Source organism: Protopterus annectens, chromosome 8.part1 (genome assembly GCF_019279795.1).
Source record: "Protopterus annectens isolate FY-2018-M chromosome 8.part1, PAN1.0, whole genome shotgun sequence".
NCBI lineage: Eukaryota > Metazoa > Chordata > Ceratodontiformes > Protopteridae > Protopterus > Protopterus annectens.
The window spans coordinates 355,865,886-355,884,785 of record NC_056742.1 but is presented as its reverse complement, the minus strand read 5'-3'; the positions used below and the strand labels follow the sequence as shown (position 1 = coordinate 355,884,785).

At 39.8% G+C, this 18,900-nt stretch overlaps 1 protein-coding gene across 1 annotated transcript in view; it reads left to right on the top strand.

Annotated features, from left to right (window-relative positions):
• The window catches only part of WDR59 (WD repeat domain 59), a 1,485,413-nt gene that overhangs the window by 792,294 nt on the left and 674,219 nt on the right, over positions 1-18,900 (top strand). Inside the window, exon 16 of the mRNA XM_044081604.1 lies at positions 1,232-1,301. Within this exon, the coding sequence (XP_043937539.1) occupies positions 1,232-1,301 (70 nt within the window). The remainder of the gene's footprint in view (positions 1-1,231; positions 1,302-18,900) is intronic.

Sequence of the window (18,900 nt, the reverse complement as noted above, 5' to 3'; positions counted from 1 at the left end):
CAGTTTGCAGCCATCTTGGAAGCCCTATACTGAGGAGTCTTGTAGCTTGGAAAAATAGTTACATTTGCAGTCTTTATCAGCCTGGGTTACAGATTTCAGCTGTGAGACACATGCCATACAGAGCCTTCTTTTGTCAAAGCTTCTTTGAGTTAGTATTTAAGCCAAGTCTGAAAGCTAGCTTTCATTCTGTGACACCTTAATGGAGCCAGAGTACAATACAGAATTGCTGAATAGTTTACAGGGCTGCTGTCACCTATACCAAACTTATAGCTCCGTCTGCTGAAATGTTATGAGTTCTTTCTTTACAGTCATGAATTTCCAGGATGATTCAAGGTCCCAGACTTGGTAAGAGAGCATGGTGGTCACTTAGTCAGCCAAGGTGCCTATAGCCTCAATATTTGCTGATGCAGAGCAGATGATCAGTACACTGTTCTATGATTCTTATTTTTTTGGAAACTATGTTAACATAATCACTTGAGTCAGGCTGTGCAGATTTACTGTTAGGTAAGAGTATGGATCAGAGTGATGCCCCCTCGTAGTATCTGTGGAATAATGGCTCGGCTTTTTTATTTTAAATACTGACTTTAAATTATTACTTAGTATGAATTTATCCTGGTCAAGGAAGATGGTTTGTCTACAGAACAAGATTGTGAAACAGGTAGAATATTGCATGTACATATCTAAAATTAAGTAAAAAATAGAAGACGTGCTGCTAACAAAAACATCGTAAAAGACTTCCCGAATTATGATTTCCCTAAAATTAAGCAGAAGTTTGTTATGCACGCATATACAAAATGTAGTTTCTGTGAACATATAAATAACTCTGATATGAACTTCATTGTTAAGGTTTAGTTAATCACATTTGCCAGAGAACAGAAATAGACAGTCTAAATAATCTACTTTTTAGCAAATTATTTAGTATTGTTTCTCCTGTCCATCCCTCCATGAAGTGTTAAAAAAAGTATCAGCATGTCAGTGGTGTCAGCCTGGTTTTGGATGAGTTAATGTGAGCATCCAAGTTTATGCTTTTTTGAGATCATGTTATAAGTATGATGGGGTTATAATGGTTAAGAAGAATTATTTCTGTAGTTGAAATATGTACGCTGTTATAATGTTTTATGTGTGCAATGTAGTTAACAAAAGTTAATGTCTGAAAATGTCACTTGTAATCACCACACTGACCTGGTTAATAAAGTAAATAACTAATAGCTATGTTTTTATACCTGCATAGGTTGCCTTGTATACTTTACAAGACCAATGACAATGCACCGTACTGCCCCAGCAACAGAGCCAACTCCCAGGTAAAATTTACTTATTAAAATAAAAAAACAATAGCCGCACCAGTAATGTACTACTGCTGTCAAAGGAATACAAGGTCCATGATACCCTGTCCTTAGTATGAGTACCGAAACATTCTCAAATCTGAATTTTAATTCTCATCAAAGTTTATCAAAATGTCAAAGCTGATACTGTGAGGTCCTTACCGTATTGATGTCCTTCAGGGCTTAACAGGTCACTTTGAACCAGATGCATCTCAGACTTCAGCAGCCTCCAGACAGGATTATTAATAAATTCTCTATGGTCTTCATATTGTTTTATGCATTTTTATTTCATATTTTTAATGCATTTTATTTTCATACTCCAATTCCCTAGCCTGAGTGAGGTGCAAGTAAAGCTGTACACTGTCAAAGTGCTAATGAAACTGTGCATTTGTCTGTGTCTCAGTCCTGTGTTAATTTCTTCTACTGTTTTCCATTGCTGACTTACATTTGAATTTGTGTTTCTGTAAAACTATGGTGTACATGTGGTATGTTTAGATGCTCTGATACTGCTTACATTTGTTTTTTTACCTGTCATTTGATTCTGATCTATGACTAGTGATGTTAGTTTTTTTTTGTGGATATGGTGTAAAAGAATTTAGTCAGTCTCATTTTGGTGAAGGCAAATATCACTTTTAGAATTTTGTGCTGAGAGAGTCCAACTGCAGACTTTTCCAAGCAAGGTTAATTGAAATATTTGAAGTAAATACATACATAGAATTTTTAAGAACATAATTATATATTCCAAGGTATGTTTGTTCTTAAGCATTATATGCACAGCTGGCTAATTTAAGTAACTAAATTCTGTTTCATATTTAACAGCCTCCATGGTTCTGCATTATTGCCTTTATTAGCTTCAGAACACACATCTTTTTATATTATTTGCTTATTTCACCTTTCATAGGTTCATAGGCAAGTACTAGGCTAGCTGCCGGTGCAGGCCATTTTAAGCCTATCCAATTTCCTTTTTTGTGCTCAAAATAACCTATCCCATTTGACTATAGATTGGCCTTATCCATCCCACTGGTAAGTAATTATATATTACCCATAATTAGAATAAGTGGGTTCTTACAGTAAATAATTTGAGGGGACCCTTGCATGGGATAAAGCATTTAGGGGTTGCTTCTGCCCATTAATAGTACAGGGGACAATCTTGTGGTAAATTTTCTGTTACCCCCTCCATAGATCTAAGTTGCAGTTGAATGTGGACAGGGATGAACTTTTTTCTGTGGATGGGAAGTCTGTTCCAGAGCATTGGTATCCAGTGCGAGATATGCCTGTCCCACGAAACCATTCTGTTGATGTTGCAGAAGAGGTTTATATCCATAGACTGAATTTTTATGAGTATTTCTGATGCCATTTGACTTGCTGATGTGCAGTAAATCAATCAGTACTGGGTCGGAGAATGCCTTGTACGCAAGACACAGGTTACCTCTTAGCAGTCTGTAGGATGCCGAGTATAGTGACAGGACTTTGAGTCGGTGCACTTAGGACATGTTTTTTGGCCTTGTATCCTTTTAATAAGGTATTCCTGCAGTTGTTCCAGTTGTTGCATGTGTCTGGACAGATACATGCCAAAGGGGTCATTATAGTCAATGACTGGCCTAATAAGGGCTGAGTAAAGGGGGACAATGGCATCCCTAGATCTAGACACAGTCCCTTTGTTTATAAGCTGTGCAGTATAGAAGGACTTTCTTACAGCAAGGGACACATCTGATGTCTTTTTCATCCGTTCCTCAACCTTTAGGTTTCGGATCCGACCTTGGATCTGACTTTGACCACTTCACAAACTTTGTATCTGTAGCTCAAGCTCCCTTCTCTTACCCATAATCCTCTCCAAAGCTCCAGATTACTTCAGATTTTGTTTGCTGCTTTTGCTAACAGACATGGTTTCTCTTGGCTCAGGCATCTTTATAAGACATATCTGACTTTTGATTAAGCTACCCTTCTTGACAGGGTTCTTTCACTTGTCTCTTTTTTTCTCCCCTGCCTGCGATATATATTAAAAAATAAATTTTTATTTTATTTAGTTTTACTTTGTGTGTGGTTGTTGCCTTCTTCTAGATCTATCCTCTCATTTTCCTAACTCTTTTGAGTACTTTTTGGTACCATTGCTGATAGTGGGAGATTCTTTCGTACCATTTTTGGTATCCTGCTGTGCTCTTTCTTTACTTGTCCTGTTAGCCATCTATTCCGGTTAGAGTCAAAATGTCAGTTAAATCTACAGGGTTTAAGAAATCCTCTTGTGCGCACAAAATTCTGAACTCAAATGCATGTGTATATTGCCTTGGGGCTGCCCATACTGTTGTCAAATGTGACATTTGTTCAGGCTACAACCATAAAGATCTGGTTGAATGCCGAAACAAGCTTATTTTAAAAAGTTTACTGCCATCTTCTACTTCTATAATGTCTAGAGCCCCCTGTTCCACTGCTAAACCTGAGGAAAAGCCTCTAAGGGAGAAAGGTGATAAACCCAAGGACAAGCTGAAGGAAAAGTCTGAAAAGTCAAGGAAGCACTCCCCTTACAGTTCCCCTCACTAAGTGCCTTCATCTCAGCCACCAAAGATTTGAAAAGTTTCAGACCCATCCACCAATTTGGATCCGGTATTGGATCTGCACAAGTCCCTTGTCCATAAACAACCCTGATTTTTGCCGAAGCTAGTTTCTTCAAAACTTCACTCTCCTTTTCTACAAGAAACTCCATGTAGAGTTTCCATGCATCCATCTTCCTCCTCCTCTTGTTTCAGGTCTACCAGGAGCCTGTCTAAAGCTAATGTGGACAGGATGATGGGGAAATTTCTCAAGACCCAGATTCACTTGGGAGTTCTGCCGTGCCTAGTCTCCCCATCGGATCAGTCCAAACACCTTTTGTAACTCATATTCCGATATCCACATGTATACTATTTTGGATTCCTATTCCGATATGCCATTCACTTCAGAGGGTTTCAGATCTGAGAATTCTTGGATTGCCTGGGCCAGATTCAAAGAACTGCCCTTCATCGACTCCGACATCATCTCTGAACTAGCCGGCGCTGACCTTTTCGGAGCAAGAGGGATCTCACTACCATAACTTCAGCACCGGATCCAGGGGTAGGGGGCTCGATTCCCAATATTTTCAGAGCCATTCCTTCCCATCAGGGCATCGGCATTTGACAATTCAGCTCCAGAATCATCTTTAAGACAGGGTTATGGGGACGTCTTGAATTTCCCCACGCAGGTGGCTATGGCTCCTGCTGGTGTGGTCCTCCGCTCCCCATCAGCATCTGTGTTCGACAGTTGAAAGAGCTCTTCCCATGACTGGAGACACAGGACATCCTTACCCCCTTGGGTCTTCCCCCTCCACAGCTGTCTTGCCTGGGGTCCTGAGCCTGCTCTTTCTGTCCCATCAGGGCAGCCAGTTCTAGCCTCCAGACACTCCCTTTACAGGATTCCCCACTCAATTCCGGGTCCTCTTCAGGTCATCCCCATGAGGAAGCTCCCCTGTAGAGTACGTGCAAGAGGAAGCACATTGATTCTCCACAGGAGTGTTTAACAGAAAACACTGACTAATGAAGGAGAAGGGTCCCTCAGATCACCCCTTCAGGACATGTGATTCAGAGAAATTCTCAAACTTGAGACTGAAAGGTGGTTGGTCTTCTAAAGCCCCATCCCAGGAGGAGTCTATGTTTCTTGAGGCTTTTGGAACTGGCCCAGCTACATCCTGGATGTTTGCCCCGGCAGATGAATTGGTTGACCTCATTTTTCATTGGGCTCAGAAAGATCTAGATACTACAGACTCTAAACCAAAAAATGGACAAGTACTTGGTTGCACTTAAGGATTGTGCTATTAAAGCAGGGGTCCCGCAGTTGATGCCATGGTGGTTGCTGCAGCCACCAAAAAGGAACTTGCTGAAGAAAGTCCGGCTGTCCATCCCCTTACCAGGGAGTCTAGGGCACTGGAATATTTGGGTATTGTATTTTTGCTTTAGTGACCTTTGCCCTGTGGTTGCTGAATTATTTGGCACATTTCACGAGGTTTCAGAGGGATTTGATGAAGGAACTCACCAAATCTCTCAGGGCTCATGTCAGTTGAGGATAAGAAGACAGTGTCTTCACAACTGGCCAACCTTTAATACCCGTCAAAAGCATCTATACATCTGATTTTTTACACTACAGAAGATGTTTCTAAAGCAGTGAGTTCAGGCATTACCCTTGGGAGGTATGCTTGGACACACCTATGCGACTTTGTGGAGCCCTACAAGACATCTTTCATCAATGCACATTTTGATGGATTTACCTTGTTTAGATGCAACGTTATAGATGGTCTCCAGGAGTGAATAGGGTAGGGAATTCTATCTACTCTAGGGATATGTTTTTCTGCCCTTCAAAGGACCTTCTCTAGAAACCAGAAAGAGGGTAGAAAGATTGAGGTCTGGAAATTGCAAGTATTTTCTCAGGACTCTTATTGAGATGGATCCTCCTGGATCAAAGTTGGGAACTCTAATGGCAGACATCACCAACGAGCTAGAGGGGACCCGCAGAACCAAGGTTTCAGAGGTCCATTTTCCAAGAAGCCTTTCCAGCACCCCTGAATGGTTGCCCAACATTCCTAAGCACCCTGGAGAATATTAGGGTCCAACCTAACACTCTTACTAGGCAGCTTAACTACCCCTCCATTAACTAGGTAAACTACTCATGTACCAATACACTTGCCCAAAGTTTCCTGGAGTTCATTAATTCCAGTACCCTGGACCAGCTCGTTCTTACCCCCACTAGAGGTAGCAACATCCTTGACCTGGTTATTACTAACATGAGCGACCGTTGCTCTACACCAATAGTCCGCTCCTCCTTTCCTTTGTTAGAGCGACCACAAACTAATCACCTTGGAAATCCACAACAGATACCTTTGCTTCTGACTTTCCCCCCTTGGGTCTTCCCTCTCCACAGCAGAGCCCCTGCTTTTTGATCTCACCATAGGCCCCAGAGTTGTTCAAATGCATGGCAGTGGTTGCAGCTCTCTTGAAATTTCTGGGATTCTGGGTGATTCCTTAACTCAGTGACTGGCTTCTCATGGCTCCCACCAGACATCTACTAACACGGGCCAGGGACAACCTGCTCCATTTATGTCAACACCTGGGCATCAAAGTCAACTATGACAAATCTCACCTCCATCCCACTTGAATCCTGGAGTTCATAGAAGCTCATCTGGATGCAGTTTCTCAAGTAGCTCGCCTTTCTCAGTCCACATTATCCAAATTACAGCTTCAAGGGCAGATTCTACAAACTCTTCAGTCACCACCAGCCAGGCTGCTTCTTTAGCTTTTGGTGTCAACGGTGGCCTCTGTAACTGTTTTAACCTTAGTGAGATCTTACATAAGAGTACTACAGTGAGCTTTGGCAGTCCTGTGGTCTGTGAATCGACATCCCATGTCATCTCCCATTTGAATCACAAAGATCTGCCGGTACCATGTATCCTGGTGTATCCACCCACCAGATCTTTCGTAGGGCTACTTGTTTGTTCTCCCACCGCACAAGGCCACTGTGACCATCGATGCTTCCCATTTGGGGTGGGGGGCATTAGCTGAAACACAGTCTAAGGCATGTTGTCCCCCTTGGAAGCCAACCTTCACATCAGTGTCCTAGAGATGAGGGCAGTTCTTCTAGCGCTGCAGGCATTTTGGGACATTCTGCCTTAGGGGACAATTGCAATTCAGACAGATATCATTTCAGTGGTCTTGGTACATCAGCATGTAGGGAGGAACCCACTCTTACCCTTTGTTGAGAAGCGATGAGAGTATGGCAGTAGGTGATCTCTTCTAACTGCCTTATTTTAGGAACACACATTCTGGGGAAGTACAGTGTTTTAGCAGACAAACTGAGCAGATCTCTTTTAATGCTTCATGAGTGGTCTTTCGATCCTTCGGTGACAGAATACATTTATCGCCAGTGAGGACAGCCATGCTACGACCTGTTTTCCTCAATTCACAGTTCCAAATACAGCAGTTTTTTCCCTTATTTCCCCAGAGGAGGAGTCACTGATGGATGCAGTGGTCCACAATTGGTCCCCATGGTCTCCTTTATGCCTGTCCTTCCACACTTCTTATACCAAAGTTTTTACAGAAAGCTCATCAATGGAGGAGCAAGGTGTTCCTCATTGCCCCATTCTGGCCTCAATAAGTATGGTTTCCATTTATTTGGTTTTATTTGATATGCCATCCTTGAGTTCTGGATCCCCTTCTGGATCTTCTCTCATACCCTTCCGGGCTTCCTTACCCACACATACAAGCCCTCAGGTTTCTCCACTTCCAACAGTGGTTATATAGCCCGGGCTTTATTCTCAGGTTTTGCACATCTTTACTTCTCGCAAAGTTTATTCAAGGAATATATAGAAGAGCAGATGGAAACGATACTCAGTCTGGGCTAATGAGAGAAATTTAGACCCCTTTTCAGGCCCATTCCAGCAGTTTTAAAATTCCTGGCTTCCATTTTTCATAGTGAAGCAAGTTACTGTGCAATCAAAGTACAGCTAACTGCAATCTCCAGTTTCTATTTAGGTAAGGATCATTTGTTATTGGCATCTCTTAAGTTATGCAAAGCCTTCCTTAAAGGTACCAGAAAGTAATCCACAAAACACTGTCCAACACCAGGACCAAATTATCAGCCATCTCTTCAGTAAAAGCAGTTTTAGAACAAAAAGTAAAGGACTCCTTTCACTGGAAGTGCTGCTAAAATATCCAAATAGTAAATCCAAAAATAAGCAAGGACTACCACGCTGTGTATGAAGCAACTTCACTGCATTAAAACAATGAAAGCAATACCATAAGCGCTTTCGGGTAAATCCCTTCATCAGATGATAAAACACTAGTAAAAACATAGTATCTAATATAGTACAACACAGCCAATGAAAATCAATAGTTTACCCTCCTTTTTGCTAGAGCTGGTTTTAAAGGGACAGCATCATTTAATCCTGGGGCTTTGTCAGCTCCCAGTCTAAGGATCCATTGCATCTCTTTATATTCAGTTTCATTATACAAGTCACCCATTCTTTGACTTCTGTTTACAACGCATATAACCATAAAGGCAAATACATAGTGACTTGTATAATGGAACTGAATATAAAGAGATGCAATGGTTTCCTGTTGAGATGTGTAAATCAAACGCAGAGCCTCTGAAAAAAAAATACTTCTGAAAGTATTAGAACAACTAAAAAATGGCGAGGTGGCAGATCTACAGAGTTGGCTCCTTCTTTTATCCACCCTTCCTGTTGCCTGGTAAGTACTGGACCCTCATTTAAAGTCCATCATCAGGCACTTGTGACTGTGGTCTAGCTTATGGATTATAGACTTCTAAGTATAATTACTAGTAACATTTAAGCACCATGAGCTATAATTTATGAAGTTAAGCATTTCATTATTCTGCTTTATCTGGATACTTAGAAAGTAAATAGTAACTCTGTTTTCTGTGTTATGTTCATGCCATGATGTTTTGGGAATTCAGTTATTGTAAAAAGCAAAACATAATAATCCTCTTTTTCTCCTGGATGTTTCAAACTCAGATCAGTAACATCCTACAGAGTAACCCTCTTGCCATGTAGCTACAGACAGTCTGTAAAGGATCTGCAGATGTAGGTACCCAAACTGTGACCCTGTAAGGCATCCTCACTCTTCAATGCCATTCTTTTCCTTTTATTTATACTGATATTAAGTCACTGCTGCCAGTTTATGTCAATACTACAGGCAGTAAACTGGTTACTGTTTATTGACCAATAATATTTTTAACTAGCTTCTCTTTGTTTCCTTTGGTTTCATACCATGCACTCCCCCATACCATAAGAAAGGTTGTGTTTGATGTTTCACTGCCACAACCACCTACCAACCCCCCCACACACACACACGCACACGCACACGCACACACACACACACACACACACACACACACACACACACACACACACACATTGTGAAGCAGCACTACTATGACATCTGTTCTAGCTACAACTAGCCCCATAAAGTGGTTTCTGAGCTGAGCTGCTGATGAGAGTAACCCCACATTACTGTTTTTTTTTTTGTTTGCTTGTTTTGGAGGGTTCATTTAGCTTAACCCAACCCCAGTGTAAGAGAAAATCATTAACCCTAAGACAAGGTTAGCTGCAGTCTCTATTTCAGCACCTCCCTCACAAGCCCTGCTCTTATCTACCTAGTGTCTGATTTGTAAAGTTTAGGAGCTCTGGTTGCTACTGTCTGGACAGTAGTAAAGAGGTAATGATACAGAAGCAGGGATTTGGTATTGTTGTGTTAAGGAATGAAGGCATAAATCTGCAGCATTTACTCCCTGTATTGTCCATAGTTTAGGAAATGGGGAAGGTATTCACAGAGCATCTTAGAATTCAGTTTTGAAGCCAACTGTCTAATAGCCTTCATGTTTGGAAAGCACAGTGTTCTGTTTTGGAATCAAGCATAGAGTTGAGCTATTTTTAAATTGTGAAACATCCCAGGGCAAGCCTGTTTGTAGGACCATGATATACCCAGTTCATGTTCCCATCAGCATGTATTTCATTTGACAATCGTATTCGTGCAGAGTAGGACAGGAAAAACTACATCCCTGCTGCTTCTTGTATTGCTGATGGTGGTGGGGCTGGGGATGGCAAGAATAAGTCCAGTCATTTTGAAGTCAGTGCAGGAAGATTCAACAGCAAACATTTGTTGAGCATGTTCAATCCTTCTGGGTGGGTTATGATGACCAGCTTTTCCAGTGCATGACCTATCACTTTAGTGATTACTTCCAGCAGAACTTGAACATGAATACAGTGCAAGCATTCATCAGTACTGACCATTGCCTTGCACTAATAATCGGTTCCAGCAGTGCAACAGTTGGAAGAGAGAAAGAGAATATATTTTCAGTACCAGTCAAGACATTCTGCAATAACTGTGGGGCATTACTTTGTCATTACCATGCTCTGTATAAGTTTCATTCAGAAGTCAAAGTGCAGAAATTGTCTCTATTTTGGTAGTAGAACTTTCGAAAGTCCCTATTTTGGAGAAATATTCACATTTTCAGGCCCACACATCACATGTAATTTTTGAAACTGTCTAGTACATAGAAAAACCACACCACATGACCAACATACTTGTGGCAACAGTGACTGAAAGAAAGATCACACACATCTAACAACCCCCTTTTTTTAAGTAAAAATAAATTACCTTGTGAGGTACAATTCTGCAATGCAGTTCATTAAAGTCTATACATTTTATACTGTTTCTTAGATAATGTGCTTTATATTGTTTCCATCATTTTTGTCACTCTGTTTTTAAAGGGTCTGTATTATAAGCACAAATGGTCAGAATGTCAACAACCTCTTGATTGACACGTATGTGTTGAATGACCATCATTGCCCCCCACACACCTCCTAACTAAATATACTGACTCCTTGATTGCACTACAGTGGGGAAAAGGGCAGATTTAACAAAATGGCCAACCGATTTGATGATGCAGCCGTTTTCTGAAATGGTTGTTTGACACATACGTGTCGATCAAGAGGATGTCGTGTACATGTGTTTCTGAGTAGTTATCTCACGTTCCCAATGGAAGTGGGAAAAGTTATGTGCTATTTGCTGTTCACATTTTATGCTAATAAGATGTGTAGATTTTTATAGCCGGATGTTATTTTTCAAGGGCCTTTGTTCCTATTTTCAGCATCTGCAGGTTGAGAGGTATGTTTCATACACTTGTTAGGACATGGCAAGATAGATGCATCAATCCACTTCAAAGCCATAAAAGAAACAAAAAAAGAAATGTATTTACATTTTAATCAAAATGACCAGCATTAAATGCTGGATATAATTCATATAGAAACTTAAGCAAAAATATTGTATATAGAAACAAAGGTATAGCCAAGTTAAGTGTTACGTACCTCTGCTATAACAGCACAAATAAATACCAAGGTTACCCTGACTATGTGCAAATTTAATTTCAAACAACAGCTTCTAAGCACAGGACAAAACAGGCTATGTGTAGGATGAAATGCTGTGATGATCAAATAAGAATATAAAATGTGTAGCATTTAGAATAGCTTTCCTCGCAACTGTAGTATATATATATAACATTACAGAGTGTGGACATCTATCTGCAACCTCAAAAACATCTGGCAGAACATGTTTTTTATGTCTGTTACATTTTTTTCTTCCCGAATTAAATGTTGTAATTCATGCTTGTGTTAACAGACGTCAGTTATATGCCAGTTAACAAACAGGCACTGTCATTTACAAGCACTGCTTACGTTATAGAGTGTTGCAAGCATTTTCATGCTTTACAGTAAAATGTTTGCCAATACAACACTAAAAGAGAAATGTATGTGTACTGTAACTTCACCATAATGACTTTTACACAATGATTTATGCAGGTAGCAAATTGCTTAGTCTGTAAGTTGCCAAAGTGGACGTAAGTTTTTTTTTTTTTTTTTTTTTTTTAATCTTGATCATACATCAAGTATAATGATAGAGGAAACAGCTACATACATCTGAGATTTAGAGTGGCCAATCAAACTGCAGATTTTTGTGAGGTGGAGAGAAACAAGAGTACCTAAATGAAACCCGTATGGGTAAAAGGAGAACATGAAAACCACAAAGACAGTAAAAGAAGTTTAGGAATGATCCCAGAGTTTTAAGGCACCAGTGCTTACCACTGTAGCATCCTTTAAAGATAAACACCAAACATAAACTCGGTATCTGGGAAGGCTGGCACTAGGTAACAAACTTTGATGTCACACTTTTTTGTGGGGAGGGGGATGAACCTGAACAACCAAAAATGAACTTGAATTTGGAAGTTGGGAAGTGACCACACAGTATGCACCAAATGTGAAACTCAGATATGGGAGGGGTATAGGGAACATGCAGATGTTTTTTAATGTAAGTTCCATTGCACTACCATAGCTATGGTGGGATGATGGGGCATGCTCAGAAGTGCTGAAGAGCTGTTGTATGGGTGTGAGCAAAGTGCTGGTATCGCAGCTGCTGCAATTAATTTGTTTAGCAGCTAAACTGTAGCACAGAACTTGTGTTCATGGATGTGTACTAGGCTAATATCCCTAGAGCTTTTACAAGTCTAGCCCATAGGATTGTCCTGGCATTGTGCCACCCGTCCTTAGTTCCCAGTGCCTCTGTCTAGTAGAGCCACTGGAGTGATCACTGGGGTGAATTTTCTATTTCCCATCCACTCATCAAGATTTCTCTCGAAGAGGCCAGTGAGGTGCTCTGCTTGACATGTATGGAAAGCCTATTCCATAGCATGGGCAGTCTCTGGGTTATGCATCAGTACCTCCAGCATGTTCTGTTGATTGTGGTAATGAGGTTGAGGTCTCTGCAGTGTGTGGTGCGGAGGGATTGGGATTTCTTTAGATGTAGCATTTCTAACAGTCCTGGGTCAGACATGGCTTTGTAAGTCAAGCAGAGATCGCCTCTATGTAGGCGGTATGAGACCTAGAATAGTTGGAGTTTTTTGAGTCTGTCCATATAGGACAAATGTTTAAAGCCTAGGATCCTCTTTGTGTGGTACTTTTGCAGCCACTCCAGTTGTTGCAGGTGGTTAATGAGGTACATGCCAAATGGGGCATTGTACTCAATGATTGGCCTACTGAGGGAAGAGTAGCGGGAGACGATGACTTCTTTCTTCCTGGATGCAAAACCCTTAGTAATGAGATGTGCCACGTAGAAGGACTTTCTGACCACAGTGGCAATGTGGTAGTCAAAAGACAGGTTGCTGTCAACCTGTGTTCCCAGATCTCTTATAATGCCTTCTGTGTACAGTAGACTACTATCGATGTGGTATTTCATGTGAACTGGGTTTTTCCCAAAGGGGATGATGATGAAGTTTTTGGCTTTGAGTTTAAGGCCATGGTTCTAACACCAGTCGTCGGTCTCAGTGAGGCCTTTCTGTAGGATGTCAGCATCACTTGTTGGCTCCTTAGTACAATTTTTTTTGTTAGTGGCTCTGGCTCTGTGCATTACATTTTGCAAATATAGTGTAGAAATGTTTCACTTTAAGAAAGTTGCAAGGAAACAAGGGTGTAGCTAGGCAAACTCTTTGTACTCTTCTATACATTACTTGGCTTTTTTTAGGCCACACTATGTCCACAACTGTCTAAATTAATGCCTCCAATAAGAGTTACACAGATGGGGAAAATATATATTTAATGATTTTTGAAGGAAGGTGATGCAAACATTTAAGTGTTAGGGTAATGTGTCAATATTTTAAACTGCCAGTGCGTCAGGGGGCAACAACAAGTGTACGTGAGTACAAAATTAAATACTGTGGCTACACCCCTGCAAAGAAACACTGACTTCAAATTTGGAGGATACATATTTCATAATCTACTATACCTGAGTGATGACCTTGCTAAATTCAGCATCCCGTTCCAACGTAATGACCCCTCTGCATAAGCAGAATTTGTACTCCAACGGATCAGAAATTAAGATAAGTTAACTGAAAGTGTGTGTGTGTGTGTGTGTGTGTGTGTGTGTGTGTGTGTGTGTGTGTGTGTGTTATTACAGGGATTCCAATTCTCTTAGTCCAACAAATCATTTTGTTCAAACCAAACATAATGGAGTGACAAAAGCCAAAAAATAGGAAAAGAATTTTAAATATTGCCCTTGTAAACTTAAAAAGGTTGCTGGGATAACAGGGTTTGTGTTAGTATGTATTTTCTAAAGGATATAAAGCTAAAACTGGAATATATGTCATTATTTAGTGACTTCAGTCCTTAAGAATTTAATTGCCAGAAAGCCATGAAATTTATGAAGAACTGATAAAAAATATGAGGCAGAAATCTGAATATTCTGCCAAAATCTGTGGACAGGTGAGAGGTACAGATCCCTCCCTAATCAGATGCAAGTGTTAATAAATATATTGAAAATTAAGCTTATGAGAGCTGAGACCTAACCTGAAAGATGAATATTTAACATAGCACATGGTGATTGCAAGTGTAAATTCATTTAGGAACCTGGTTATATGGGTAGATCCACCTTTGAGTTTTTCTGATTATATTAACCAGTTGCTTGATAGTGATATAACTAAAGATTATATAAAAAGATTCAGAAAGTCAAGAAAATCAGAAATGAATCCATTGCTTGTTAGTTACATTAAACCCACACTAAAGTTTGAAATAATATGGAAACCTTATAAGAAAACAAACATGACTGTACTGGAAACAGTGCAGTGGAAATATACTAAGGGCATCCATGGATGTGAATGTTTAAGTTATTATGAAAGACTACAATATCTGAACTTTTGGTCTCATATAGATATCTAAGAGGAGACCTTATTCGGGTATATAGGGAATTTAAAGACAACTGCATTTGAGGTAGTCAGAAAGTACAGAATCATGCAACCAGTGTTGACAATTCTGTAGGAATTAGATGTCTATTAATTGGTTCTCCGAGAGAGCAGCTGATGCATGGAATAGACTACCAAATTACATTAATGTAAGCACTAAAAGCTTGGACACTTACTAAGGGAACAACTGTTTTAGTATTACATTAAAGCACTAGTTTAGATATTTTTAAGAACAACGTGGACATTTATTATGGGAACAATTGTTTTGGCATATTGGCAAGCTAGAAGGGCTTTAATGCCCGTGCTTGAAACATTTGTATGTATGTATTATTGCTCGTGTTTGAAATATTTGTAAGTGCATTTTTTATTCTCTTGAATATTTCAGCTTACGTAATATTAAGTGAATAAAATTTAGTATTTATATCGTATATATTTAATATCACATGATGTCACCATATGTTTAATCACTTGCCATCCTACATACTGCCAAGTTGAAATACCTAGTGATCAGGCTGCATTATACTAGTCAGTGTTTGTATTGTCAGTGGTACCACAAGTAGCACCCTTCCCTTTGGAGCAGAAGGCTGTAGGTTCTATTCCCACACCAGTTAGACTGATTACTGACCCTGCAGTGCAGCATAATGGAGTACTGCACTCCGGAGTGTGCTGTCCTTCAGATGAGATGCTAAAATGAAGCCCCATCTGCTTGAGTTGGTGGTAGTTCTGGTCGATGTAAAAGATCCCTTGGCAAGGCATCCATTAAAGCATATGTGAAGTTCTCTGATGCCATGAAACCAATCAAAGCTACGTATTGTATTAGAGAAGTACCTCATAGGCTGGTCTATGCAGAAGTGGGTATAGCCTCAGTGACTGACAGATGAAACAAGTGTGTCATGGTATGGAAACACTGCACATCCCCGCAAGTTAAATATACTAACTCTGAGATCACACTACCTGCAGAAAAAGGGCAAACTATGAATAGTCAATGAATAATCATGCCACCATCATTATGCATATTACTTTACTTTCACCGATTGCTGGATGGTGGGGATGGTTTGCGTGGGACTTGCTACTGCGCATTCTGCAAATCCCAAAACTAATCTAAAACAGGTACAAAAACAAAAAACGGGACCTCCTTTGAATTAAAACACCATTTAATTAGATACTGAGTGCTTTCATCTTAACATAGGTTTAAAAGATTTGGCCAAACTTCCCATAGTAGTATAAATACCACCTCAGCTCTCCCCTGATGTAAAAAAAAATCTTCAGAAAAGTGGCATGCCCACTGCCTAGGGTCTGCATTATAACTCTCTCAATCAAGTGAAAGGCAAGGCCTAAAATCAGGGGCAGATTTTATTTCTTGGTCTTATAAACTTAGTTTTTAGGGGGGAAAAAAACAAGTTTAGTGTTGGCATGTATTTTTTGAAAGGATATGCAGCTTGAAACTGAAATGTTTTATAATAACCAGATGAGGAGCAGAGCAAAAATGTAATTGGCACTGCACTTCCTGAAGATTATGTGGGACTGTTGCAACAAACTGCTCATGTGTTAAAAGTTAGCAGAGCAATGCATTTTGCATTAGCATACATTTCAGATGGTTATAAAGTCTGAAAAACAAATGTCTTGACTGCAGTCTACAATTACTTTCTGGAAAGCGACACAAGTAAAATGTGATACTATTCAAAACAGGGGCTAGTTGAAAACTTTGTGTTAGTTATTTGATGATCTACCATGGATACTTGTTACATTCAGTGAGAATTTTTGCAATAGACCCTTTCAGTATGGGACAAAAGCAAGATGTTCTTTACAATGAACTTAGACATGTGTAAGGTATCATACAGTGAAAAAAATCTAACTTTGCTAGTTTGTCTTGTAGCTTTTTACTATCATTCTGTGACTTTTTTTACTTTTCGGTTTTGATGTTAATTGGGATATTTTGCAGACACCTTAATGGCTATTGATATCAGCTGGGTATAAATACCCTGTGTTTGTAAAGTGTAGCCAAACACCATAATGGTCAACTCCGGATATCTCAGTCTTTACTATTTGTCATGCCTCACTTTCAATGCATTTTCCAATGGAAACTGTTTAACTACTTGATACTATGCATGTCCCATCAGAGCTGCTCCCAAGAAGTCAACTTTATTTACTGCACTTTCTATGTCTTCAATACATACTTCCCTGCACTACTGTCTTACTGTATTCAGTGGGCAGTAAAATCTTCAATTAGCTTTCCATATCAAGCAGGCTGAATGCCTGTTTAGTATCTGCATCAACATACAGATGTTCTGCCATTTACTCAAAGTAAATGGAATATCAGATGCCAATGATGGCAACCATTCTCATGTTGCAACTTGATGGCATGTTCAGCAAATATAAAACTACATTTGTAAAGCTTCATAGCAATTGTGAAGATATGGTACATTTGACTCCCATAATTATAGGTATATAGGTTGTTAGCCTTAATGCTAAGGGGCCATCAAGAATCTCAGCCCTGTCACCCAATACTAGTGGGAAATTAATATCACCATTAAGTAAACTTCCCCCATTATGACATGGGTGAAAGTTTGTGGTCTTCCATTCAGTAGTTCTGATTGGTTTTAAAGGTTTTAAAGGTTGCTGTGGAATTTCTCTGTTTGATATAGAAAGGCTGCCTATTCTGGAAATGGAGGTGCACAGGTTTACATACCAATCATGCTGTTAGGTGTGTTTGATATTCTAATATAGGTTTAAGTCTCCAGAGCTGGTGTTTGCTTTAAAATGGTTCTGTTTAGGGTGGATAAGGTCTTAGAATACTGGGTTGTTCATAAGCAAGGTTCATCCCTGAGGAGTCTTTGTGAAATAAAGTGTATGGAATTCACTTTCACTCTGTCTAGTGAGGAAATTTGGTTGCATTTTAAGAATATTTAATTGTTTAGTGAGTTACATGCTGAATCAGGCATTATATTCAATGATGGCCCTAATAAGGAAGGAATCATTAGACCATGGTGGGATAAGGCAAAGGATATGTTTAACCACCACAGAGGCAAGGGGGTCAATAAAGACTCTGTTATCAGTATAGCCAGTCAAGTTTCTGACTGGCCCAGATTTAAGCTGATTACTGCGGTGGTGGTGCTGCGGTAGCGTTGTCGCCTCACAGTTAGACGTTGCCCGTTCAATTCTCAGTTAGAGCGTCTTCTGTGTAGCGACATGCATGAATGGGCGTTCCTTCGTTGAAGGTTGTGCGTTAGACCCGGCAAGCCAGTATGTAAAAATCTACTGCCAATCATTAGTGGACCGGAGTTCCGCTGTGGCGACCCCTAACCGGGAAAAGCCGAAAGACACAAACAAACATATGGGTTTTGCATATTGCCAACGGGGTCTGTGAAACATTTTAACAAAGCATCTTGTGTATTTAAAGCATACATTGCTAAAAAATTTTATTTGTGAAATCATAATTAGGACATGCTATTATTCGCATAGTGGCTATTTGACTTGCAAAGCTGAATACCCTGAAAAGATGAAAAGGTAGACACTGAAGGTTTTTATGTTTAACACAGAGTCAAATTCAAGATGAAACTAAAACAACATTGTTAAGAAAAGCTCAGCAAGTATATAGTCAGAAGATATTGATATTGAACTATCTACTTTAGTATCGTCTATAAGATTAATACAATTACAAAACAGAGTATTTGCTTTTTGGGATTTTTTCATAACATTTATTTAATTGTTGTGTTACTTTTACTTAACTGAATTCCACTATTTCAACATGCATCATTGTTAATTTACCCAACAATTACTTAAATTTTCTATGGTATTTGTTGTGGCTAATATCACCTTCAGTGGGATTGTTTCCTACGTTACAACAATCCACATGCCAGCTATGCCATGGAAAGGGACTGTGACTTGCCATGGGCAACCAAGCATTTCTTTCAGGCATATGTTGAAGAAACAACTTGTACTGCTGTGTGCTGCACAGGAATTACCTGTTTCTACTACCACATCCACAGCAAAATAAAGTGCAACTGAATGCATAGTGCTGTCTTTTTACACATATCAAAACATCATATGGTGATCTTTCCACATTCCCCAAACCCAGTAACCCACTTTTGTGCTCCCACCCCAGTGGTCAACTAACCAGACTGTGCCCCCCCCCTTTATGGGTCTATATTAGAACATAGAAGTTTCAAAACTTCGAATGTTCTGATATCGACCCCTATTCAGCGAGAGCTGAAAATACCGAAGTAACAGAAAACCAAATTTTTTCCTAGGGAAAGAATTCGGTTGTCCGTTTCTG